The sequence below is a fragment of the Camelus ferus genome, chromosome 4 (assembly GCF_009834535.1).
Source record: "Camelus ferus isolate YT-003-E chromosome 4, BCGSAC_Cfer_1.0, whole genome shotgun sequence".
Lineage (NCBI taxonomy): Eukaryota > Metazoa > Chordata > Mammalia > Artiodactyla > Camelidae > Camelus > Camelus ferus.
The window spans coordinates 63,381,694-63,406,124 of record NC_045699.1 but is presented as its reverse complement, the minus strand read 5'-3'; the positions used below and the strand labels follow the sequence as shown (position 1 = coordinate 63,406,124).

Below are 24,431 nucleotides of genomic sequence, written 5' to 3'. Positions count from 1 at the left end.
GCAGGAGAGGCCTCACCAGGGGCACTTCTGTCCCCCAGGGCCTGCCCCATAACACCTGACATCCGCCCAGGAGACTTCCACAGCCCATCCACAGAGAGCAGACACCCCCCTGTGGGTGTGACATTATGCCCCAGAAAGGGAAAGGAACCAGCTCCAGAGAGTGAAGCCAAGACTTGAATTCAGTTCTCTTGGAACCTACAGCCCACATTCTCTCCCTAAGCCTCCCTTAGGGCTATGGTTCTCAAACTGTGGTGCGCATGAGAATGGTCTGGGGAGTTTTAAAAACTGCAGATTCCTCATAGAGGTGCAGGATCCACATTTTAATAGGGGCTCCAGGTGACTGTGATAAAAGCATTGCCAGCATACACCACACACCCCGACATACATACACACACACACACTTCCAGGCACGCACGCCAGCACAGGACAGAAGTCACGATTCGAGGCATGGACTCTAAAGGCAGGCGCTGGGTTTGCAACGCAGCCCAGTTCCTTACGGGTTGTACAACCTTGGCTTAATCTCTTAACCTCTCTAAACCCGTTTCTGCATATGCAAAATGAGCATAAGAAAAGAATCCACCTCACAGGGCTGTCTTAAGAATGCACGGAAATAGTATGTGTAAAGCCCTCAGCATATACAGGATCTGGCACATAATAAACACTCAATAAATGGTGCTATGATCATTGCCAAACTCAGTTCAATGTGTTGAATGCCTAAGGGAGGGAACAGAACGCCAGGCACCGGGGGACCACAGTGAATAATTGAGCCAGTAAGAGATGCCTGAAGGGTTATATACAACCAGTGGGTAGAGGTAACAGGGACACAGATTTCTACTCAAAATAGGAAGAATTTTTTAACAGACTGGAGATGCCCAATCATGAAACCAGCTGCCTAGTAGGCTGCCACGAGAGGATCCCCAGTTAAAAAAAAAAAAAAAAGAGTAGATGTTTACCACGTGGAGATGCATCTTCAGGGAAGGAAGAATGGGGATGGAGTGGCTGGATGATCTTGAAGGTGCCTTTGGCCAGGCTCTCGGTCAGCCCCTCTCCCTAGCATGCTGGTTAATTAGTGCATTTGCACTTCCCTGATATTTACAACCTTTACCTCCAAGCATCAAAAGGGATGAGAGGAGATCAGAGGTAGACAGAAGGCCTTATATCTTCTGAATGATTCATGACAAGGAGAGGGATGGATGGGGTTGTCTTAAATCTGAGGCCTAAAAACCTACTGAAATCATATGCCTTGGAGGGTATATGTATCTGTGCCCTTTTCTCAAAAGGGCTGGTTAAGAGGGGCTGGTCCACACCAACTTTTGAGAGAACTGAGGCACAAAGGGTCTGGGTCCCTCAGTCAGCAAAAAGGACACAGACTGGCAGCCCAAGGCTGTTGTCCTATGAGCCAGATGCCTTCCATGCTTGACCTCACAAAAGCCTCACCACATCCCCCTGGGGTGGGAACTTTGAGCTCAGAGAGGTTAAGAAACCTGCACAAGGACACATGACTAATGAACGGTGGGGCTGGGATTTGAACCCTGGTTCTCTGGGCTCCAAAGCTGGTGTTTGGTATGGATTTTTTAACTCTCAGGTATACTGTCTTAGATCAAGAAGACACAAACAGGCGATTGGCTTTGACATAGAGGGGAAATAATGATCATTAAAAATGATGATCCTCACAGGTGACAAGCTACTTACCTATCCACCCTCAATCAAAATTAAATTCAAATCAAAATTAATTTCCCTCCCTCCTAAATAGCAGAGGAGGGCAGCGCAGGAGAGGAGGGGCACAGTTTCCATATGACATAGAAGTTCAAAAGAACAGACCATTAGGAAACCAGAAAACCCCACAGTGATTCCCAGCAGGCTGGGGATTGGAACCTAGATGGCTTTGGTCGCTAAGCCCACTCTGCTTGCTCAAGATGTTTTCGTGGAGAGTGGGGTTCAAGGCAGCCCAGGAAACAGAAAAGAGATCTCACTCTGATAACCCCGCCCCCCTGAGAACTGAGGAGTGGCTACCGGTTGAACAAAACAACACCCAAAACTTGGGTGCCCCGGGGTGCCTGGCTCTAGGCAGAGAGGAGTGGCTGCCCAATTGTCAACCCCCAGGGTGAGCTGAGGAAGGTCTGAGGTTTGGGGAGACCCCTTGGAAGCGCTGGAGTTGGGAGGCTGGAGAAACCCCCCAGCTAACCCCTGCCGGCTGCGGAACCTAGCTGGAGGTGACTTCCTTGTAACACCGCAGCGCGGTCCTCTCCCAAGGACCCAGCGGTGCAGGAGGGCGCACAGGAAAGTTTAAAGGGTCAGCGCACCACGCAGAGATCCTGGTGGCATAGGGAGCTTAGGGCAGAAGAGGGTTAAGTAAAGCAAAGTCCCAGCACAGTCCTCACTCAGGAACCAGCATACCTCCCGTCAGGGCCCCCAGATTCTCTTGAACTCCGGATTCCTCTGGGACTCCGACAAGCCCCCGGGGGGCCCTTCATACCGACTCCGGGGCCCTAGCTCTTACCTCTACTCGCCAGACGGGCCGCTGGGCGCTGCCATCCCAAAGGCACCGGAGCCCGAGCAGCACAGGGCCGGAGTCACCAGGTGGCGGGGTTGCGGGATCGTGATACCACGGAGTCTCGGGCACAGGAAAGTTTCCGTGGCGCCAACCAGGCGGAGCGGAGCCGGCCAAGCAGGCGGCAGGCCCGGCAGTAGCGCGCTCCGGCCGGCTCCGCGCCCCCGCCTGCGCCGCGGTGCTCGGGCTCCCGGGCTCCCCCGGCCACTGGGCCGGCCCAGCCCCGCCAATCGCAGGTCCCGCCACCCACAGCTCCGCCCGCCCGGCCTGAACCGAGGCGACGCGGGAGGGGAGGGGCGGGGGCGCACCTGTTTGGTCAATCGACCCCACTACCACCACCCCGCCCCGGCCGGCCGGACAGGACAGGGCCGATCCCCTTAGCTCGCCGAACACGCCCCCTGTCCCCGCTTTGGCCCCGTATCTAGGCCGGGCCACACGCCCTCTCCCACCCTACACCACCCCCCACCGCTGGTCTGGGCACTCCCCCTGTACCCTGGCCGGGCTCAGCGAGCCCTCCGAGGTCCTCTGTGCCGCGGGACCCGCTCCTTCCCCAGCCTCCAGGATTTCAAAGATAAAATCCCACTTGAGCCTGGGGACCATGGGAGTACCTGACTGACGAGTAGACCGCGGCTCTGCCTTGCTCACCCGTCTTTCTGCACTTTACACCCGCTCCTTCTACAAGGTACTTCGAGCGTTGATTGACCCCTTAAACGTTGTTGTGCCCTGGACTCGTTCTCCTGCTAGCAAGGCCCACGGGCTGATGCTAAGTCCAGAGCTTTGGGAGAGGATGGCAAGGGGGTGAAGGTGTGGTGGGGGGGAGGGGTCACAGGGAAGGCACCTCCAGCCCTCCCACCAACATAAACTCTCCACCCCATCTAGGTTGGAGCAAACTTCTCCAGAATGCTCGCGATCCGTTTCAGCAGGTTCCCCAACTTCCCTTGGGGTCACAACCAAAATTAAAGCTAGACAACCTTATTGTCCCGTTTTCCAGATAGCAAGACTGAGGCCAAAGGGAAGCAAACGGTTTTCAAATGTAGCGGCGAAACTGCTGCTTTTTTTCAAACCAAACGTGAGTTTTCAGAGAGCGCCTGGCAATTCTCTCCTGGGTTCTGATGCCTGAGTTCCCCCTCCCTCGCCCCCCGCCGCGGACCTGGGGTGGGGAAGGCGAAAGAGGCGCTAGCAAGCGCCTGGGAAGAGCGAGCGGCGCGCCGGCCCGGCTTACCTCGGCAGCAGAGCGTGTCCTCGCAGAGCGCGCCGGCGGGAGGCCCCAGCAGCGGCAGGGAGGCCCAGGCGAGCGCGCGGGAGGCCGCGCCGCCGGCTCCCATCCCGGACGCCCTCGGCGGCTCCGCGGCCCGCGGGCCTGCCACCCTCCGCGGCACCTGCGGGGACAGCGCTGTGCCCGCGGCCTCGGCCTCGGCCTCGGGGGTGGGACCTGGGTCAGGCCCGGGGTGAGGATGTGCGGGGCTCCCCGGGCTCCCGGGACTGTGGCGGCCCGGCTCCCGGCGGGCGTAGATTGCTCTGGGCAGGGCGCTATTTTTAGCAAGAGCTGCTCTCCCAGTTGGACAGACAGAACCAGTTAATTCGACAGCTCGGGAAGGGCCTGCACCGGGAGCTCCCAGGAACCGCAGCCGCAGCTCTGCTGAAAGATGATCCTTCGCATTCCTGCCTCGCGAGGCGAGAGGGCGGGAGGACGCCTTTAATTCCTGGGGGAAGCCAGCGTCCTTTCTGAAGGCAGTGCCTTGGCCCCAAGTGCCCGCCCAGGAGAGGGCTCTTTAAATCAACTCTGAAACCGGCCGGTCTTCCTCCTGCTGACCCCAGGCCTCAGACTTCCCATAAAACTCTCACCTGTGATCCAACTTCCCCTACCGGCCTCCAGCACTGGGGAGTGCCCCTCAGCTATAGGGTCTGGGCCTCAGCAGGGACAGAAGCTGGCACTCCTATCACTCAGGAGCTACTTGCTGAAAAAAGGGAGGAAAGATAAAAATCCTGTACCAGATGAGCTGGAGGATCAAATAGAGGTCTTCAGAGCCTGGGCAAAAGGGGGCCGATGGACAGGTGGCTTTGCAATCCTCAGAACCCCTAATACCACACCTTCTGGCCGTGTGACCTTGCAAATCATCTCACCTCTGAGCTTTAATTTCCTTTTCTGCATTAGGGAGTCTCGAGAGCCCAAGAGACAGAGTGTGAGAAAGCCTTTGCAAACAAAAGCATGACATGCATGTTCACAGAATGAGTGAAGAGAAGGACACAAGGATGAATAAGAAGTGGATCTGCTGTCAGGAAGCCACTGAGTCTTCTAATTCAAGGAGGAGGTGCTAAGGGCTGAAAAAGGTACAACCATGTGATATAGCCCAGGGATAGATAAATAGGCTAGTGGGCTAGAATAAAGTCCTCAAAAATAGACCCATGCATGTATGGAAACTTCATATGTATCAGAGGTGGTGTTTCAAGTTGCTGGAGAAAGGGTGGACTTTTTTTATAAATGTTATTTTATGGAAGGATGGGATGTCCATGTTGAGAAAAAGTGAGGTGGAATCCCTTCCTCACACCATGCATAAAATAAAATCAATTCCAGGTGAATTAAAGGCTTAAATGCAGGAGAAACTTTTAATAGGGAAAGGTTTCTTAAGACCCTCAAAGCACAAACCATGAAGAAAAAGATTGATAGATTTCATTAAAGGGCCTAATTCCTGTTTATCAAAAGAAGACATTTGGAAAAATGTGATATCCAAAATGTACAAATCAATTTTCAAAAAAAACCAAGAGAAAACCGGACGAAAGATATGAACGGCAATTCGAAGAAGGGAAAAAGTAAACATCCAATAAACATATCAGAAGATATTCAGCCTCAGTCTTAATCAGGGACATGCAATCTAAAACCCTAGGAAACCATTTCACACCTGTGAGACTGGCAAAAAGCAAAGGGGTGGACAGCAGACAGTCCGTTGACTGAAGACTGTGAACTCTCATACACAGCCGGTGGAGGGGGAAAGGGTACCACACTGGAAGACAATTTGATAGCAGCGTGAATTGATGCACAGACCCCCGTGACCCAGAGGCTTGGCTTCTGGGATAAATCCAGAGAACTTCGTGCTCATTGCAACTGTGCCGTCCCAGTAAAAAATCTAGAACAGCCTCAATGTTCATCAGCAGACAAAATGCATAAACAAATTGTGGACAGGGCAGGTGAAAATCTATTATTTCAGGGAAAATAACTAGATTCCTTATGAATCTTAAGTGAGGGGGTGGGGAGCAAGTTGCAGAGGATCAAATTGTCTGATCTCATTCATAGAGATTTTTAAAACATGCAAAACAAAATGATACCATATATTGCTAGGAATGTATATATGTGGTAAAAAAGGATGCAGAAATTTAGATAAATGATACACAATTGAGGAAGTGTTTACCTCTGGGGGTAGAGAGAGACATGAAGGAAGGTGGGAAGAGGCTTCACCTCTATTGGTAATGTTTTATTTCTTGACCTGGGTGGTAGGTACACAGGTGTTTGACTCTTCAGAACATTTTTCAAGGCACAGAGCAAGCTTGGTGGCATAAAATATAAAATCCACATAAAATCCAGTCTGGCTCTGAACTTCGGTTTCCTTATTTAAATAATGCGGTTGTCATGTCTGTGAAGTGCTCAGCACGAAGCATGACTCATGGTGAGGTGCTCAGTAAATCTTAAGAACGTGAATAGCCGGCTCCCTAGTCCCCACTGGGACCCTTCACACCCTATTCCCAGCCAGCTAAGTCTCCCCTACCCAAGCACCACCATGCCACCAGGTCTCCCAGCCTCCCAGGCTCTGAGATGCTTTCATAACTGCTCACTCTTCCTGAAATGCCTCGTCCTCCCCATCCCTGCTGGGCCGCTTTCTCCTATTGGGATCCAGCTCTGGCATTTCAGCCCATCAAAAGCCCCTGCAAGGTCTTTCTTCATCAAACTCTCCCAGGCAGAGGGTTCCCACAGCACCCACGCACCCTGTGGTCCTGGTTTATCACACAGTGGATTATTGTACCTGAGGGGTGGATCTGTCTCCTTCGTGAGCTGGCTGTGAGCTCCTCCAGTTCATTAACCTTGTCTGAGTCACCCCTGCAGTCCTACCACCTGCGTAAGGCTTGGCCTCAGGAAGGTTTGCTGAATGAATAAAGGGGGTGAGTGGACCCAGATTCTCAGAAACAAAAGGGGTCATGCCGAACTTTCAAAAGGAAAGCAATATCACTATACAGTTTGACTGCCTGGTCTTCATTGAGTGTTCTTGGGAGGTCATGTGACTTGTGGGGTCAGAGAGAGCTGGGTTCACATCTAAGCTGAGCCACTTGTCACCTGTGTGACCTAGGGCATGCCACTACATCCCTCTAAACTCAGTTTCTGTGTCTGCACAACCAGGATGTGACTAAGACTTATGGCAAGGGGTTCTTGCAAGGATTAATGATAGAGGCAAAATGCATGGCCCCATTTTTGGAATGGGTAGCAATTATGTGAATATTGACCAAGAGGAAGATATTTGCAGGGGAGGGTGGAAGGAACCCAACTGGGTTACTATGAAAGTGGGAGGCTGATAAGAGAGTTGCCAGGGGGTGTTCTCCAGTTCTGAGCATAAGCACGCACCTGGAGACTGGCCCAGAAGATGGGAGAGTCAGAAGTGTGCTCTGAGTCAATGCTTCTCAGTGGTCCTCCCTCCGTCCTTTGTCCTACCCCTGGGTGTGGGGCTGCTCAGCATTTCAGAACCACAGTCCCTCCTCCCTGTCTCCCTACATCCACGCTGGCCCCCTCAATCTGTTTTCGCACGTAGCCCAGGGATCCCAATCTGGACCTGTCTTTTGCTTGCCAGCTTCCATCTGTAAGGGCGACAGAGCCTGCGGCACCTTCCCCAGGGCGTCTGAGGCGATTTACCAAATGCATCATCTGCACTATGTATGCAAAATCCACATATGTCCACTTGACGGAAGCTTCCATCAAGGCAAAGTACAGAATGGCAAATTGCTTATAGTCCAGACTCTGGAAGGTGAGTTGGCCGCTGTTACATGTTGGACAAGCAAACAAATACATAAAGTCGACAGGGCTATGTGATCACTGGAAAAGAACAATACTGTGCACTTCATGGGTTCAGATGAGATTTTCTGAGCTAATGAGCCGATCCTCTCTGATCCACATCCCACTGGACAGTGGAATATTATCCCGGTGACATGGACATTAGCCACTGTTGGTGCTTTGTCCCATGAAAATGGCCATGTGAGGCAGGAATCCTGTCCAGCTTAAGGTCTGCCATTTCAATGCTTCTCAGGAAGGTCATTGATGACCTCCTTGTTGGTAACACCAAAGGACACCCGTCCACCTTCATCTCACCTCTTGGCCATATTTCACCCCTTGGAAACTCTGATCTCACCATCTCACCATCCTTTCCCGATTTTCCTCCTAGTTCTTTGGTCACTTCCTCCTCTCCTTCACCACCTCATTTTACTCTACTGGGCTACAAAAGCCAGAGCTTGAGATTGTCTGCTTCCCTCTTATCCTTCCAGACTCTCTCCATGGGCAGCTTAAACTCCATCCAGGCCCATGACTTCAACCGCTGTCCTTAGGCTGCTGAGCCCCAAATGATTACTTCCAGGCTAGTCCCAGCACTGTCTGTCGTCTCTTGCCTGAACTTCTGTAAGAACTGAGCTGGTTCCCTGCATCCACTTGGGTCCTCTCCCTGTTGCTCCCTGTCTAAGGGTCATCCTCACATGGCTTTCAAAGTCCAGTGCAGTCCTGTCCCTCCGATCCCTGCTTGAAAGTTTCAGTGGCTTCTTGTTGCCTTTGATCTGGCCCCTGCCTGTTCTTCCAGCCTCACTTCTTGCCATCTCCCCTCTCCGTCTCTGCCTTCAGCCCCCCAGCCAGTTTCTGGGTCCCCAAATACGCAGAGCTGCTTCCCATTACACAGCCTTTACACATGAGGCTCCCCTCCCTGGACCACTCTCCTCCATCCCCTCCCATCCATGCCCTAGTTAATTTCTTCCCATGGCAGCTTCAGGGAAGGCTTCTCCGGCTTTGCACACAACACAGTCTACGCATCCGCAGCTCACGTCTTTGCCTTCTGTGCTGTTTATCACCGTTGGTGACTATACCTTCCTTGTGTGACCACTGGATGAGTGTGTCGCCCTCCCAGGGCTGGACGTACGGAGCCCCGGGACCATGCCGGGTGTGTTCATTGTTGTATCTCTCCCCACCCCCAGCAAAGGCCTCAGCACAGAGTAGGTGCGCCATGGATGTTTGTGAAATGAATGAGTGAATCCGAGTCTGCCGGCACACCTCCAATGCTGGGCCCTGTTTATCCTTGTTGGACAATGTTAATTGCCAGAAATTTCTACATCTCTGCACAAGGGTAAGCACAAGGGGACACAAGTGTGAGCGCTTTGCCAGGTGCCTCATGTGTTCCCACTAAATTCTCACTCCCACCTCCAAGGATGCTCAGAGAATGTAAGCAACTTGCAGAACATCACACAGCATGTAAATGCAGAGTCTGTACTCAAACCCATGTCTGTTTGGCTCCAGATCCTAGGCTCTGTTTCCTATAATGCCACACCACCATGTTCACGCCTATGAGGCTTTATACTCGTACAAACTAACCAATTACTTAATCACCTATTGGGCTTATGGACCCCTCAGTTGATGATCAAAGAGAGATTCGAAACCACAGCGACTGAGGTATCATATGATGGACGAACACCCAGGCTCGCAGGCTTCCCGGGGCAGGGATGACTTGAATGGAGAGGGAGAGGAGGGAGCAGAGAGAAGCCTGGATCCAGTGTGTGCAGGGCCCTGAGGGTCACCAAAGATAAACAGTCAAATGTGCAAACCTCGCTTCCCGCTCTGAGGTGTTTGAGAATGAAGTACGCAGAGAGAATGCAGCTGGAGTGAGACACGTGGACCGAGGAAGAGCAGGCGGTACTGAGCAGGAGAGTGCTCTGGTTCCCAGGACAGCCTGTTTGAGGGGCCGCAGCCCTGACTGAGTGGATTCAGTCCTGGATGCTTTCATTTCACCTTTCCAGTTTCTCTCACACCCACCCCCACTGAGCACGGCTTCCCTGAGTGCCATGTCACTGGGGCTCCCTCTGGGCCGGGCCCTGGGCTGGGTGCTGGGGACACAGATGAACAGAACCGTTCACATGTGCAGGGGAAGAGAGAGTCCACATCACCCGGGGCCCACGGAGCGCCCCTGAGTGCCACCCCACGTGCTCCTGAGGGAGGCTGGTGGGTGGCTGGGGGGCCCTGATGCCAGCCTGGGCTGGTGGGCCGGAGGGGAGGCTCCAGGAAAGTCTTCCAAGGAGATGACTTCTGAGTGTGTCTTGAAGGAGCAGAGGGAGAAGTCAGCCAGGCGGGGAGGAAACAATCCATGCCAAAGCATGACGGCATGAAAAGGCCAGGCCAGGCCAGCCCAGCGTGCTCGGGATTCCAACCAAACAGCTGGGAGGGAGGGGGCAGGAAAAGGGGCAGGGCTTGGGGGGAGGGGCCCCAAATGCCATGCCCAGGAGCAGGGACTTTGGGCGAACTACTGGGAGATCTTAAACAGGGGAGGGATGGCCAATGCTTGAGCTTCACACACACACACACACACACACACACACACACACACACACACACACACACACACAAATCCTTTCATCTGGAAGAGGAAGGTGGATTCCAAGGGCACACCTGGAGGCTAGGAAGAGGACCATCAGAGGAGAGGGCTGACTGCGAGTGAGGAAAGGGGGACAGACAGCTCTTCAGAGGGGCTTGGGCAGAAGCAAGATGAGAGATTGGGTGGTTGCTGGAGGAGGGTGCTTTGGGCGGGGGTGGGGGTGGGCACGGTGACTGCCACCCAGATCCCCCCTTGGAGAATAGAGGACTCACTCCCCCGGGTGTGGCTCTCAGCTGTCAGCCCTCTTTGGGGGTGGTCTCTGCTAAAGTGAGCACCGCACTGGAGGTGACAAGTTCTTCCTGGAGTGTCCTACATCAAGTGACGAATCGCCCCAGGGACACAAAGTCCCGGCCCCTTGACACTACTCAGGCAACTCTGGAGGGCCAACCCTGCTCTGGGGTCTTCCCAGGCCCTACAGAGAGGCGCTGAGACCCGCACTTAGACTGCGTGGCGGCTCAGTTTCTCTTGCTCCCTGCCCTTCCCTTCCCTGGGTGCTGAGCCCTCAGGCTGGCCCTGGCAGACCCGCACGCTGACACATCTCAGAGCCTGCTTCAAAGGGTGGATAGGAGTTTCGCCGGGCTGTGGAAAGTCAAACCAGGAAGAGGAAACAGCTGGTGCACAGAACCCAGTTGAGGACGATGTTGGGGGCTAGGGTAGGATTACCAGATGAAATACAAGATACCCAATTAAATGTGAATTTCACATAAACCATGAATACTCTTTTAAAAAATGAGTGTGTCCTATGCTATACTGGGGACATACTTATATTAAAAAGTTATCTGTTATTTACCTCATCCCCTCTGACACCCTCTCTGCCAGCAGCCCACCAGGGGGTCCCCCATGCTGTGGCCCAGGTGCTTCTCAGTTTCCATCTTGTCCCTCCCTTGCTCAAACACCTACAGCATCTCCCCATTGTCCAAACCCTCAACTGGTCATCTGAGGCCCTCTATCGTCTGATCTGCAGCCACTCTCCAACTCTGTCTCCCATCCTTGAATTACAACCCCCTTTCATCTTCCACCTTTGGGGGTTTTGCTCAGCTGTTTCCTCTGCAAATAATGCCCTCCCCTGTGTCCACACTTCCAGAAAGCCCCCCAGATCCCTCTGGGGGGACGGAAGTGGTCATCTCCTCTGAGCAGCAGCGGTAGCACCTTGAGTGAATCATTTCTCATCTCTGAGCTTCCGTTTCCTTGTCTCTAACATGGGGACAATACTGCCTCTCTTAGGTGGCTGATGAAACAAGAGACCATGCTCAGAAAGTACTGGACGCATTCTTGAATGGTGGCACTACCCCACTCTCCGTGCCTAGATCAGTGCCTGCCACTCAGTGAGCACAAATGCACTTTTGCTGAATTGAATTGACACAAAGGTCCTGAGCTTTCATAGTTTAACTTGCTTCTTGGAATTGTCATAGCCAACAGTGGAACTCTGACAAATTCAACCTCCTATATTAAGATGATCTGGAAAGAGATGAATAACGAAACCACTGCAATTCTGATTACATAACGGGCTTCCCTCCCAGGTGGCAAAGAAGCAAACCAGCTCCCCGCAAAGGGCCGATTTTAGAACCAAGCCTGGCGCCCAGCCTCTCCAGCTCGGAGCAGTTAATATCCGCCACGCACGTTTCTGTCTCAAGCCCTCCCAGTCCCAGACCACAGAAGGTGATTTCTTGTAACCATTAGCATAATTACCTGACTGCGACACTATAGAGAAGCGATTAGATGAGCCTATGATTTTTGCACAGTTATTTGTCTCAAGTAAGTCACCTGAAGTTCATCTGCCATCAGGATTCATGGCTGTATTCTGTAATCGTAGGGAATTATTTTGCTAATAACAGAGGTACCTTGATCTAATTTAGTTTTAATGCCAGGAGGTGCCCTCCCAGAATAATCAGCTCCAGGGCAATTCCAATTTCCAGGTTGGTTACATGTTCTGGAGAGAAGATTCAATTCAAGGAGGCTGAAGTTAGGTCTTTATCACCAAAAGTCATCTGGGGGCGAAATGGAATCCTACCTCTGCGTGCTTGCAGGAAAAGTGCAGGGAGAGGCTGAGCTGGGGGATCAGGGGCTCCCAGGCAAGAGGAACCACTGGAAGACATCACTGATGGGTGACGACTGGGTTGAGTTAGGACCACAAGGCATTCCCTGGGAGAACCCTAATTTTCCTTGTATTCTTTCATTATCTCATTCATTCTTTTATTCCATTTCTGGGGTCTCTGCCCTGCCAGACCTAGTCTGTGCTGTAATCTGAGTACAAATGTTGATAACAAACCCTTGGGCAGCCCTGTTCTAGGTGCTTTAAATGTATTAACTCATTGCATCCCGTGAGGCAGGTGGGTGCTATTACTATTTCCATTTCACGACGGGAAAAATGAGACAGAGAGGTTAAGGACACTGGCCTCAATTCACTCAGCTAGTAAGGGGCATAGCTGGGATTTGAACTTCAGACTGTAATCGTCCTCAAGTTCATCTATAAGGAAGACTCTGAGCCCACCAGGAATTGTTCAATCCCGAATCTGCTCGCATTTACCCCTCACAACAACTCTGGTCCCATTTTATGGAGGAAGAAGCTGAGTCTCAAGAGGGGGGTGATCTGGCTAAGGTCAGCACAGTGAGTGGAGGAGCTGGGGCTTGAACCCTGAGCTTCTGACTCTGGACCCAGTGCTACACTGGCTAAAGCCAGGAATTCCGAGCAGCGTCTTTGAACAGTTCTGGAAGCAGGCTGGGTATCATGTAATTAAACTAAATGCACACTGACCAGCCACCCAACTCTGTGCTTTCCTTCCCGCTTTGGAGCCATTCCTTTTCCCCATCCCCCACCCCTCGCCCCAGAAACCGAGTGTCCTCTGCTGTCCTGCCAAACAAAGCCCCCTGCCCATTCTTGTTCACTCACTCATCTGTTTATGCTGTCAGCAGAGGGCTGTAGGGTTCAGCGGGAGGGGCCGGAAGGTCGACGGGGCTCTGCCACTCCATTCTGCTCTAAGCCTTGGTCTTCTTATCTGTTCTGGAAGGAGGTGGGTTCTTTCTGAACTGATGGAGCCACAGAACCCTGATTTCAAGTGAAAAATTTCAGGCAAGCGCAAAGTTCACAGCAGGTGAATGCGAGCTTCTCGGGGCAGAGCTGTCAGGGGAAGCGGGGTCTCTCCTGTTTGGCAACCTCTAGGCATCTCCTTGGGACTCCAGGACTCCTCTGTCCACCACTGGCCTGGACAGAGTGTCTTGGTTCTTGGGGTTTTTAGAGCCAAGGAATCTGGGTCCACTGATCCCCGAAGTGCTGAGTGGGCAGCTAAATGCCCTCCTGACAGCCTTCCATCCACCTGAACACCCATCCTGCCTTGTTGGTGTCACCAAGGGCCAAATCTGAGAGGGGCCTGTCAGCAAGGCCAGGCTGTGCCCAAGCCCCTGCCCCTGGGAAAGGAGCCTCCCAGGAGTCTCAGCGCAGAGAAGTGCTCCCTGCTTCTCCCTGCCATCCTGTGGGGTCAGTCTGTCCTGGCACATTGGCCAGAAGGATTGCCTACTCCTTTCACCACGACTCTGCCCATTTGTTTTCTCTCTTGTCCTCTCCCTGTTCTAAAACCATGTTTGTTTGTTTGTTTTTAATCCCTCCCTCTCTCCCACCTTCCTCCAACAAGAGCTCACTAGTCCCCAGCTTTCTGTGCTAGGGACTAAGGCTTCAGGAGGAATGAGCCGACTTCACTGGCAGAGACAGCTGTACGCTGGAGTGATTGGTGCCACCAATGCCCCAGGCCTCACTTCACTGGGGCTGGGAAGGCTTCCTGGAGGCAGTGGTGACAAAAGGGGCACCAACGCATAAACAGGAGTTAGCTCATTTTGGGGGCCATTGCAGATGGGGTGAGGTAAGAGCCTTAAAGGGCTGTCCAAGGGCGGTGGACTTGATCCTGAGGGTCCTGGGACGCCAGTGGAGGGCTTAAGCAGGGCAGGTGGGGAAGCTAGACATGCATTTTAGAAGCTCATCTGGCTGCACACGGTTGGGGATGGGGAGCCGGAACAATGGGGCTTCCCTTCCCCCATCACTTCCCCACCCTCACCGTCCTTCTATACACTCCACACAGCCAGCCGTGGTTCCCTCTGAGACACAGCATGTGGACAGAAGGGAAGAGAGGAGAGGCTCTGGGCTGCTGGCTGTTCCCACACTGGCCTGGCCCCCAGCCGGCAGGACAGCCCTTGACCCCTTCACCCCCAGGAGCAAGGGTCAGGATTAGTTTAAATCTCCATCCCCACTGACTGGGATGCTTTGATTTCTGGGCCTCTGAAAAGGATCTGTTTGTGAACAAGAATTCAGATAGGTTAGCCTCCCCACCCCCCTCCAGCACCTTCTATCCAAATCCTGGCTCTGACAAGCCCCTGCCCCAGCTAGCAGCCCCTCTCAACCCTGGCTCACTGCCCCTCCTCCGCGCCAAGGCGGGGGGAGGGGGAGGTTTCATCCCCAAACACAAGCTCTTTTGTTCCACCACTCAGCTCAGGCCTTGGCTCTGCATCGCATTGGTGGAGGCTTTACTGGCACTCAGTGAGCCCCGGGTCAGAGAAGGATGAGGCGTGGAGTGGGCATTGAGGGGCTGGGGACAGGGGCTGGAGGACAGGCGATTTCTGACTGCAGCTTTGGTCCCTGTCCCTCCCCTGTTCAAATCTCTCCCTCAGCTCCTGCTTACTCTGGGACAGTGGTTCCTAATCGGGGGCAATTTTATCCCACAGGGAACATTTTTCGATGTCTAGAGACATTTTTGGTTGTCAGGACTTGGGCTGGGGCGAACGGCAGATTTGGTACTGGCCTCGAGTGAGAAGAGGCCAGGGATGCTGCAAAACACCCCCCAGTGCCCAGGTCAGTCCCCACAACAGAGTCCCCGGCCCTACCTGTCAGCAGTGCCGAGGCTGAGAACCTCTGCCTGCGGGTACAGCGCCCTCACACTGTGTCCTCAGCTGTGACCCAGCCTTCAGGCCCGTCACTCCCAAGCCACCTCTGCACCCTGGTCCATGCTGTTTCCCTTGCTAGGGCACCCTCCTGGCTGCCATCCACGAAATCTGATTTCTCTCCACCCCCTCCTACCTGTTGGGACCCCTCCTTGCTGCTTGCACCAGCCCCAGCTGCCCTCTCCCAGAAGCTGTCTCTGACTCCCTGATAACCGATTTCTCGCTTCCCTGATCAGCACCCCACCAACTTTAGCCCTCAGGTTGCGAGCAGGCCAGGTAGGTCAAGAGCCCAGGCCCCTGGCACCTCTAACACAGCCCCACCTCCCTCTCCCTGGCACAGGACCAGGCACTTGGGGTGCTCAGCGCAGACTCATAGTGGCACACAGCGGGGTGCACACTGGCTTTGGAGTCAGTAGGACTAGGGTTCAGATCCTGCTCTGCTACTTCCTATTGGTGGGACCAATTGCCAAACGACTCTGTGCCTGTTTCCTCCTCTGGAAGCTGGGGATGGGTGTTCCAGCAAGAGTTCTGTGAGCCGTGCACTTGCCCTTCCTGCTCCGTGCTCCCCGTCTGGCTGGCTGACCTCACTGAGGTGCCCCTGTCTCTGGCCAGTCTCAGATGGAGAACCACCTACTCTTGGGGCCAAGACTAGGAGGATTAGAGTTGCCCTCCTCCTTCTCCCCAGAAGCTGGGCTTGCTCTGGGCAGCTGAGGACCTTGGGGAAGGAGACCTCTGAAGCCCGAGGTTCAGGAAGCTGGAGGCTGGCAGGCCTGGGTGAGTGGCAGCTCAGAGCCACTGCCCTCTTGACTCCCAGACTCCTCAGCCTCTCTCTAAACACTCTTCCCAGCTTCCCAGCCCCCTCCCAGAGGCATATCCTCTGGGGACTGTGACCTCCTGAGGTAGGCAGCCACCCACACTTAGCAGAGCTTGCTCAGGGAGGGACACTGTGCTGGGCAGAGGTGTGGTTTGGGGCTTTAAGAATTCTGGGGATACAGCACAATGGCGGCTCTCCAGGGCTTGGACCTATTCATGGCTCCTGGGGTGTGGGATGAAACCAAGCACCGGAGACTGGCCCCCCTAACCTCTCCAAGCTCCTCCATTGCCTCCCCCACCTGGATTTTGGGGTCCAGCCTCACTGAATTGCTGCAGGTTTCCAGTAGCCACTGTGGTTCTCGACTCCAGATCATCCCCGGCAGGTCCCTCTGCTGCTCACTGCCTCCTGCCACAAGCCAAACCCTGGTTATCTTTAAGCTCAGCATCTTCCCTGCTCATCCCTCCCCACCGGCCTTCCTGTCCTGAGCTGTCATTGTAGCTTTAGGCCCCTGTCCTGAGCTTCCCCCTGAGAGAATGGACCCAGCCTGGCGCTTCCCCAGGCCTCCAGGGCCCCGTAAGGAGCTAGCCTGCAGGATGTGCTCTGCACAAATGAAAAGAAGTGAATGTGGGCAAGGAAAGGAGATCCAGTCCCAGTGGCTGCCCCTCAGAATCTCCTGCTAGGGTGGAGGAGGAGGGGGGAGGAACTGAAATGTTCCAATACCCAGGTTCCCCTCTAGACTAACTGAATCCAAATCTCCAGGGACGAGGCTGGTGCCATGCCAGCCCACAGTGAGGGTTAGAACTCTCTGGATGGCTGGAATCGGCCCGTGTCCCCTCCCCCTTCCTGGGTGCAATGGATGCCCCTGGCAAGTGAGCTGACTCCTGGGGGGGGGGGCTGCCAGTGCTCTTTAATACCCGCAGTGTTGCACTCACCAGAGGAGCCCTCTACACCCTGCGCTAGACCATTCATTCAACAAACATCCAGCAAAAAGGGACACAGAGACAAGGCTGGCACCCAGGGGTGACGAGGCTGCCCCCAGAGCGCTGAGTGGAACTGAGTGGGGAGCAGAGGAGGATGAAGGGTGTTGCAGCACCAGTTGGAGAGTCCCCTGGTCTGGGGTGGGGACTGGAAGCAGACTGGGAGACTGGAGGCTGCAGATGAGGAAGGGTCAGGGGCTGTGGTGGCTTGGCTAGAGGAGGAGGAAGGGAAGGCTGTTGGGAAGACTGAGAAGGGACAAGAGAGGCGGGGGGGTGGCATGAAGGTCAACGTGTGTGCAGGTAATAAGAGATTAACACAATGACAATCTCAGGAATAATAACAATAATAGCCACCTGAGTGCTAATTCTGCCTGAACGAATCTAGAACTGTTTTCAAAGAATTATCAGTTTACTCTCCCAGTAACCTGCGAGAAAAGGACTGATGTGTGTAATCATCCCATCTCACTGACGAGAAAACTGAGGCTCAGGGAAGTTACATAGTTTTCCCATAACCATGTGCTACCTGGTTAGTGGCTGGGATCTGATGCAGATGGGCCACCAGTCCAGGGACCCTTCCCTGGGCTACCCCCAGCCCACCCCCAGGGCCTCTAGGCCCCGAGGAGCAGTAAGCCAGTGCCCCAGGAGGACATCCTGCACTTGGGAGTTGGGGCTCCTCTAGCGGACTTGGGGGGAGCAGTCTAGGGGAGGGGGTGGTGCCGAGGACCATGTGGTCGGGCAGTGAGGGAGCTGTGCAGGAGCAGGGGGGCTGGGGGTGCTGACGGAGTGGGGAGCAGAGGAAGGGATGGAGCCCTGGACTTGTTGAAGGAGGAGAAGGGGTGGGTGGAGGGGCTGATTAGGGGGTCCCCAGGCAGGCAGGCATGGGATGCAGAGCTCAGAGCCATCTGGCCTCAGCCGGGAGTTGAGGGAAGGAGGCGGAGCGGAAGCATAAGCACCAGTGGGCCTGGAGGGGCCTAGAGGGGCTTCAGGACCTGGAGCCTGACTCCTCTCACTGCCCCCAAGTCTGTGCACCTGAATTGGGGGGGGGAGCGCCGCAGGAGGGGAGGGGGCAGGGCCGGAGCAGGGTGGGGCCCTGTCCATCCGCTCCATCGGCTCCCAGCTGTCAGGGGCCCAGTCTGGGAGCATGGCCTCAGGAGATCGGGCTCACTCACCCCAACGCGGCCCTCCACAGAGCTGGCCAAGGGAAAGACTGCAAGATCTCAGAGCAGGCACCCTCCTAGGCACCCTGGCTTCCAGGCCGTGGACTTGGCAAAGCCACTTGGTCAGGGATAGTGTCAGCAGGAGAGAAAGGTCTCTACTGGCCCCCTCCCAGTGGCGGGGGTAGGGGGGCAGGGAGGACACCAGGTACCAGGAGGGAAACCAGGGACCGAGCTGGGAGAGCCCCAGAGGGCTCCAGAGTGAGGCCCTGAACCCAGCCACCTGGGCTTCAGGAGGTCAGAGCCCACCCTCGCTCCCTCCCCTGACCTGTCTGGCCGCCTGCTAGTTCGACTTCAGCAGAGTTCCAGGTCCCCTCCCTCCATTGCCACTGCTCAGAGCTGCAGCCTGCCCGTCCACCCTCTTCTCAGTGCCTAACGTTCCACCATTAGTAATGGCGGGGGAGGCCATTTGTCTGATATTTGGGTCAAGGGAGAGAGTCCTGGGCAGAGGTGCGATTGGGGGCAGGGAACAGGCACCCCGGCCATTTCAGGAATTATGGTCCCCTGAGCTGGCTTTTCGGGCGCACAGCCTGCCTCATTCTGGCACTGGGTCTGTGGTACCCTGGGGTGGGAGTGTGGGGCCCCCACACCCTCACAAGCTCACTCATGGGTGATTGCAGACACAGGCAGCGGAGAAGGAGACCCACCTGCAGGCACCGTGTCCTATTGGCGAGGTGCTCATGCCCTCAACACGCATTCCTGTGGGTGCATACACACACACTCACACACACTCACATCCACAGAGGCACAGGGGGATGTAGGTCACCCGCCGGAGAGCCTGGGGCCTGAGGTTGTGAGGATCCAGCCATCCAGGCACACGCATCCAGATTGGACAGAAATACCTCCCTCCCTTTGCCTGTCTCTTCTCCCTACTCGCCTGTGTCAATCTGACCTGAAGCCTCTCTAGGCTTCTGTTTGGTTTCCCCGGAATGTCACTGACTGAGACTGCAGAACCTGACTCTGTCCAGGGGAAGGGCAGGGTTCCTGGCCCCCGTGGCTTTTTCTGTGTGTGTGTGTGTCGGTCCCTGTGTAGGGCAACATGGAGTCTACAAGAGACAGAGGGCCATGGCCCCACCCAGAAGACTTCCAAGGCATAGCCCATGAGATGTCCCAGGACCAGATGGGGTATTGACCAAGAGGGTACAGTCAAAGAGAGAGGAACAGAGCAACCTCAACTTGGCTGGTCAGGGCTGGCTTCCTGGGGGAAGTGGCAGGACCTTGGCTGGGGAAGTGAGTGAAGGTTTCAAAAAGCCTAGGAAAGGGAGTGGCACTGACGCAGCCTCAGCCACTCCCATCCTCCACCCTGGAACTGAGTCCTCTCTGGGGGTCACATCTGGAAGGACCATCACAAACTCTTCTACAGAAAACCCCTGGTTGGCACTGCAGGCCCTTCAGACACAGCAAGCCCAGAACACCACTCCCCCTCCCACCCAGAATCCATTCTTCCACCCACATCCCCTTCTCAGTGTGGACACCAACATTCCTGCCACACAGGCCAGAAACCAGGTCACCCTGACCTCTTTTCTCACCCCACCCCCTCAGCCTCCAACTTTTCAGTCTGGCTCATGGAGCAGCTCACAGCCCAGAAGTGAAGGCAGGGAAGCAAATGGCCTGTACTCATCAGCATGCTGCAGGAGAGCAGGAAACCCAGGGTACCCGGAAGCTCAAATGAGGTAGTCAGGGAAGGCTTCCTGGAGGAGGTGACAGCCAAGGTTCGACCTCAGACTGAGCAGGAGTGGCCAGATTAGGGGAGGAGTAGTGGGGAGAGCTGAGATGGGGAAGTGTTCCAGGCAGGGGGAACAGTAGGTACAAGGTGAGAGAGTAGATGGAGGGCAGTGCATTCAAGGCAGAAATGAATTCATCACGATGGAGTGGAAAGAAGGGATGTGCTGGAGACAAGAGCGGAGGTGTCATCCAGGGTTCAGACGGTGGACTGCCTTGATGCTCTGGTAATGAGCTTAGACTCTCTCCTGCTGCAGTGGGTGCCCCGTGGGACTTTAAGATGCCTGTGAGTGGCTCCTTTGGCTGCACATAGAGGAAGAGTTTGGGGGACGAGTGGAGACAGGAATCCCCAGGAGGGGGCGAGGCAACTGTCTAGGAGTCCAAGGTGGAGCCTGGCCTGAGGTGGGGGCTGGGAGTTGGAGAGTCAGGGTACCACGGGGTACCCACGAGGGAGGGGCCAGCCCAAGGCAGCCACCGTCCAGGATGATATGAGGAATGATCTGCGAGGCAGCTACTGCTGTCCCCGCTCCTTTGATGAAGAGGCTGGGGCTCACAGAGCCACGTGGCCCAGACCCCGGAGGTGCCGCAGGATGGAAACCCAGGCCTGTGCATGAGGACAAGTGTGAAATGTCTCTGCTTCCTAAACAGCAGGGGGTCTGGTGGCAGCCACTGCCTCCTTCTCCCCCCAGGAGCCCCTCTCCTTGGGGTCCAGCTCCTCTCTCCTCAGCTTCCTCCTGCTCTGCCTGGCCCAGCTCCAGGTGCCAGGGCCGCCTTCCCACCCTCCCAGGCTTCACTCCCTGGCCTTCTTGTGCGAACAGCTGCTCGGGCTTGGGCGCATCAATGATGTAAGCCCCTCCCCGTCCGGCCTCATTGTTCTTCTTTATTGACTCTTCTTGCTTTTGCTTCTTCCCAGAGTCCTGTGGGGCAAAAAGGGGGGCTGCACCACTCGTCCACCTGCCCAGCTGGGGAAGGTCAGAGGCCCAGGCAAAGCCAGCCAGCAGGACTGGGGCTCTCCTGAGCACAGAGAAGGGCTCTGGACTGGGGGCTGGAATACCCAGGGGGCAGCCCAGAGTGGTGGGCAGGAGCACAGGCTGGGTTTGAATCATGGGTGCCCCCACTAGCTTGTAACCTTGGGCCCTTATAAGCCTCAGTGGCCTCATCTGAGCAATGGAGCTGTTCCTTCCTCTGTAAGGAGCCAATGACTCCAGGCAGAACATTTTGCACAGAGCTGGACACATAGTGAAAGCTCAGTAAATGGTACCCCCTGCCTCTCTGGCCTGATTCCTTCACCTGTGAAAGGACCTCAGGTGGGAATGTGGCTTCTCCTGTTCCTTAGAGCCATCAAGCAAGACAGAAGGATTGTCACCCCTTCACCACCCTGGGTAGGCTGGGCTGTCATTGTTACCTCAATTTCACAGATGGGGAAACTGAGGCTTGCTAAGGGCCCAGGTCTTTGCCCAGGGCCTGTAGAGTTAACTGATTGGCAGAGCCAGGAGGGGGCCGTAGGCTCTTATCCCTGAGAGGTAGAGCAGACCTGAACCACCTGTCTTCCCAGTGATCCGTCCACACAGATGCAGCCTCAGAGAGGGGCTGAGTGGGCACTGGTTCAAAGTACAGTCTCGGGGGTAGGGCAAACTGCCATGACTCTCAGATCTGACATTCACTCGCTGTGTGACTTTGGGTGAGTCCCTCAGCCTCTCTGAACATGAGAACGATGATATCAACCTCGCAGTGTGGGGGAAAGGGGAAGTGAGATGGTGGATGTCAGGCATGTGGCCGGCCACAGAGCTATTTTTTTATGGTTATTTTCTATTTGTTACCAGCTGAGGCAAACTGCTTGTGACATCTTCAGCTTCCCCCTCTCATAGGGGAAGGGCCAGGGAGTGGTGACATCAGGCCCCTGACAGCTTCTAGCCCAAAATAGCCCTCTCTTTAGACCAACTCTCTCCCATTGCAGTTCCTACTGTCCCCAGCTGAGTTGACATCACCTTCAGCTGTGGCTCCTGCCTCATCATGCCTGTCCCCTGAACTGCTCCACAAGCAGTCCTGAGGAGGCAGGATTTTAGGCGACACCTTTGGCATAGGAACGACTCTCAGAAATGAAGCCCTTGGACTCTGCAGCAACCTGGGTTAAATCACTGACCTCGCTGTAAGGTTTTGGTGTCACTTACCTTCCCTGAGTCCTCAGTTTCCTCATCTGGAAAATGGAGCTATAACAGCAACCTACCAGGTTTACTGTGAGGATTCAAATAGGCAACATACATAAAGGACCTTGCATGGAGCTGGGCCTGGAGCAGGTGCTCAATAAATAGTCCTGGTTATTATACCTGCAGCACTTGGACGTTTACAAAATCACCTCCTTCTGCCTCCCTACTAGGGTGCCCAGCTGGAGCGAGTATCCTTTGCTGGTTATCCTCAGAAAGAAGTCGGAAGGTTCTGAGCTGCCTGCCCTGCCCCCAGGATTTCCAAAGCAAGCAGCCCCTTCCAAAGTTTTTATCCTGGCTGTCTGTCTGAGCCTGACTCCCTCTCCTCTGAATTATGAACTCACTCTAACAGGTGTCCAGCCTCACTGCGGTTTTACCTCGGCCCTCCTTTGGAGACCCCAGCCAGGACTGGGTCTGCTCATTCGTCAAAGACATTGAGTCCGAACAAGGAACAGGGACTTGGTCCAGGCCACCTGATGGCAGAGGGAAACTAGATGGGGCTCAGGCTGCAGGGAGGGAAGAGGGTGCCAAGTGCTGAGTTGGATTTAGAATCTCAGATGGGCAGAGCTGTAGCATCTGGGGGTGTGGAGTGCGTTACCCTCAACGGACAGCTAAGGAAATAGAAGCCCAGAGAGGAGGAGGATGCCTGAGGGCGCGGAGCAAGTTAAGGGCGGGATCCAGCTGGTACTGGATCACCATTCAGTCCTTCATTCATTCATCCAGTGAATGTGTATTGAGCATCTTCTCAGAGGCTCTGGCAGGACCCTAGGGGTATAGTGGCAAACAAGATCCAGCCCCTGTCCCCAAGGGTGTCGTGGTCTTGAGTGGGAGTCAGGTCAGCGACCCGGTGATTCCCTTGTCCCCCTCCTCCGCAATCACAGGCACATAGGATGGAGACGCTTCTCTGGGCTAAACTTTCCATGCAGCTCTGAAGGGCCCATACCAGAGCCAGTCAGTCAGACCCTGTCTGGGCCTCACCCCCGTCAACACATGGGGAAACCGAGGCCCCTCCATGGAGAGCTCTGCTAGCTCCCTGCTCCTTGCCTTCCTTCTTCTGCTTGTTGCATAAAGAAACCCCTGCTCCTGTGTTTGCCACTCCCCTAGCCATGGTCTGAGCCCGGGCTGGCCTTGCTCTAAGGGTCCCTCATCTCAGCACCCCTTATGGGGCTCAGCCCTGTCTGCTAAGATGCCCTAAATGCACCTGAGGTGTCCAGAACTTCAGTGTCAGTGGCTGGGGATGGAACTCCTTTCAGCCTCTGAACACCTGGTGAATGGAACCACCAGGATAGCCACTGGCTGAAAGGGAGTCTTGCTCAGAGTCCCACCCCCAAGCAATGCCTCTCCCAGCCCTGTCCCCATCGAGGCTCCTGAGCCCCCAAGGAGCTCCGCTTGCCAACCCCTGACCAGAAGCCTCACCCTCACTGGCAGTGTCAGAAAACCCTCTGAAGCTTCTCTGGCCTCCATGCCTTTGCACCTGCTGTTCTGTCTGCCTGGAATGCCTTTCCTTACCTCTTTGGCTGGGCCAACTGAATCGTCTGCTCACTCATTCAACAAGTATTTATTAGAAGCTTACTACACATTAGGCAGAGAGCTATGTTCTGGGAATAACAGCTGTCAGATATCTTAGAGATTAGTGGGGGATACAGAGGTTCAACACGTACACATATGCTAATGTGCAGTGCAAATAGGAACAGATCCTATAAAGGAAAAGAGAGACTAGGAGAGTGGGATCTAATTTAATGGATGGGGAGCATGATCTAGGGAAGGCTTCTCTGAGGAAGTGACTGTCAGTTGAGATTGGGAGGAGGAGGGATTAGCTCAGTGAAGAGTGAGAGGAAAGAGTATTCCAGGCAATGGAAATAGCATGTGCAAAGGCCCTGGGGTGACAACTAGTTTGGTGAGTATGAGGCAAGTCATATCAGTATGGCTGGAACCTATAGAGTGAGGGGGTGAGGGCAGAAGAGTCAGGTCGGAAAAGGAGGCAGAAGAGGCAAACCTTGGTGAAGGGACCATGTGGGTAGCGGCGGGGGGGGGGGGGTCCAAGAGAAGGAACCAGAAAAAGAGACTGAAAAATGGATGGGAGAATATCAGGAGACTGGCCTATCCCAGAAGCGCATGAAGAACAGGTGTCTCAAAAGATAGAATTATCCACTTCTTCAGTGGAGGAGTCACCTCTAGGAAGCTTTCCTTGACTCCAGATGTGGCCTTCCCCATCAGAGTGTTTACCTCTCTCCCAGTCTAGCCTGGGAATGTCACAAAGGCAGAGACAAGGTTTGACTTGTCTCTCCAAATCCAAACTTAGTCCAGATCCCAAAAGTAGCATTTGTTTGTTAGGTGAATAAATGTGTGTTGATCTAGGATC

At 54.6% G+C, this 24,431-nt stretch overlaps 1 protein-coding gene and 1 long non-coding RNA gene across 4 annotated transcripts in view; one reads left to right on the top strand and one right to left on the bottom strand.

The window, feature by feature from the left end:
- The window catches only part of DAB2IP (DAB2 interacting protein), a 189,949-nt gene that overhangs the window by 163,422 nt on the left and 2,096 nt on the right, over positions 1 to 24,431 (bottom strand). The window contains exon 1 of one of the 3 annotated variants that reach the window (XM_032478343.1): positions 3,774 to 4,101. The exons of 1 other annotated variant lie outside the window; for it this stretch is intronic. In XM_032478343.1, the coding sequence (XP_032334234.1) occupies positions 3,774 to 3,876 (103 nt within the window). In that variant the 5' untranslated portion in view covers positions 3,877 to 4,101. Of the gene's footprint in view, positions 1 to 2,500; positions 2,635 to 3,773; positions 4,102 to 24,431 lie in introns of those variants that run through there. One more of the 3 variants, XM_032478348.1, reaches the window with a different exon arrangement.
- Positions 2,826 to 6,076, top strand: LOC116663254. Its single transcript, XR_004319469.1, has 3 exons — positions 2,826 to 3,233; positions 3,431 to 3,620; positions 4,707 to 6,076. It is a non-coding gene; the product is annotated as an uncharacterized LOC116663254 (long non-coding RNA).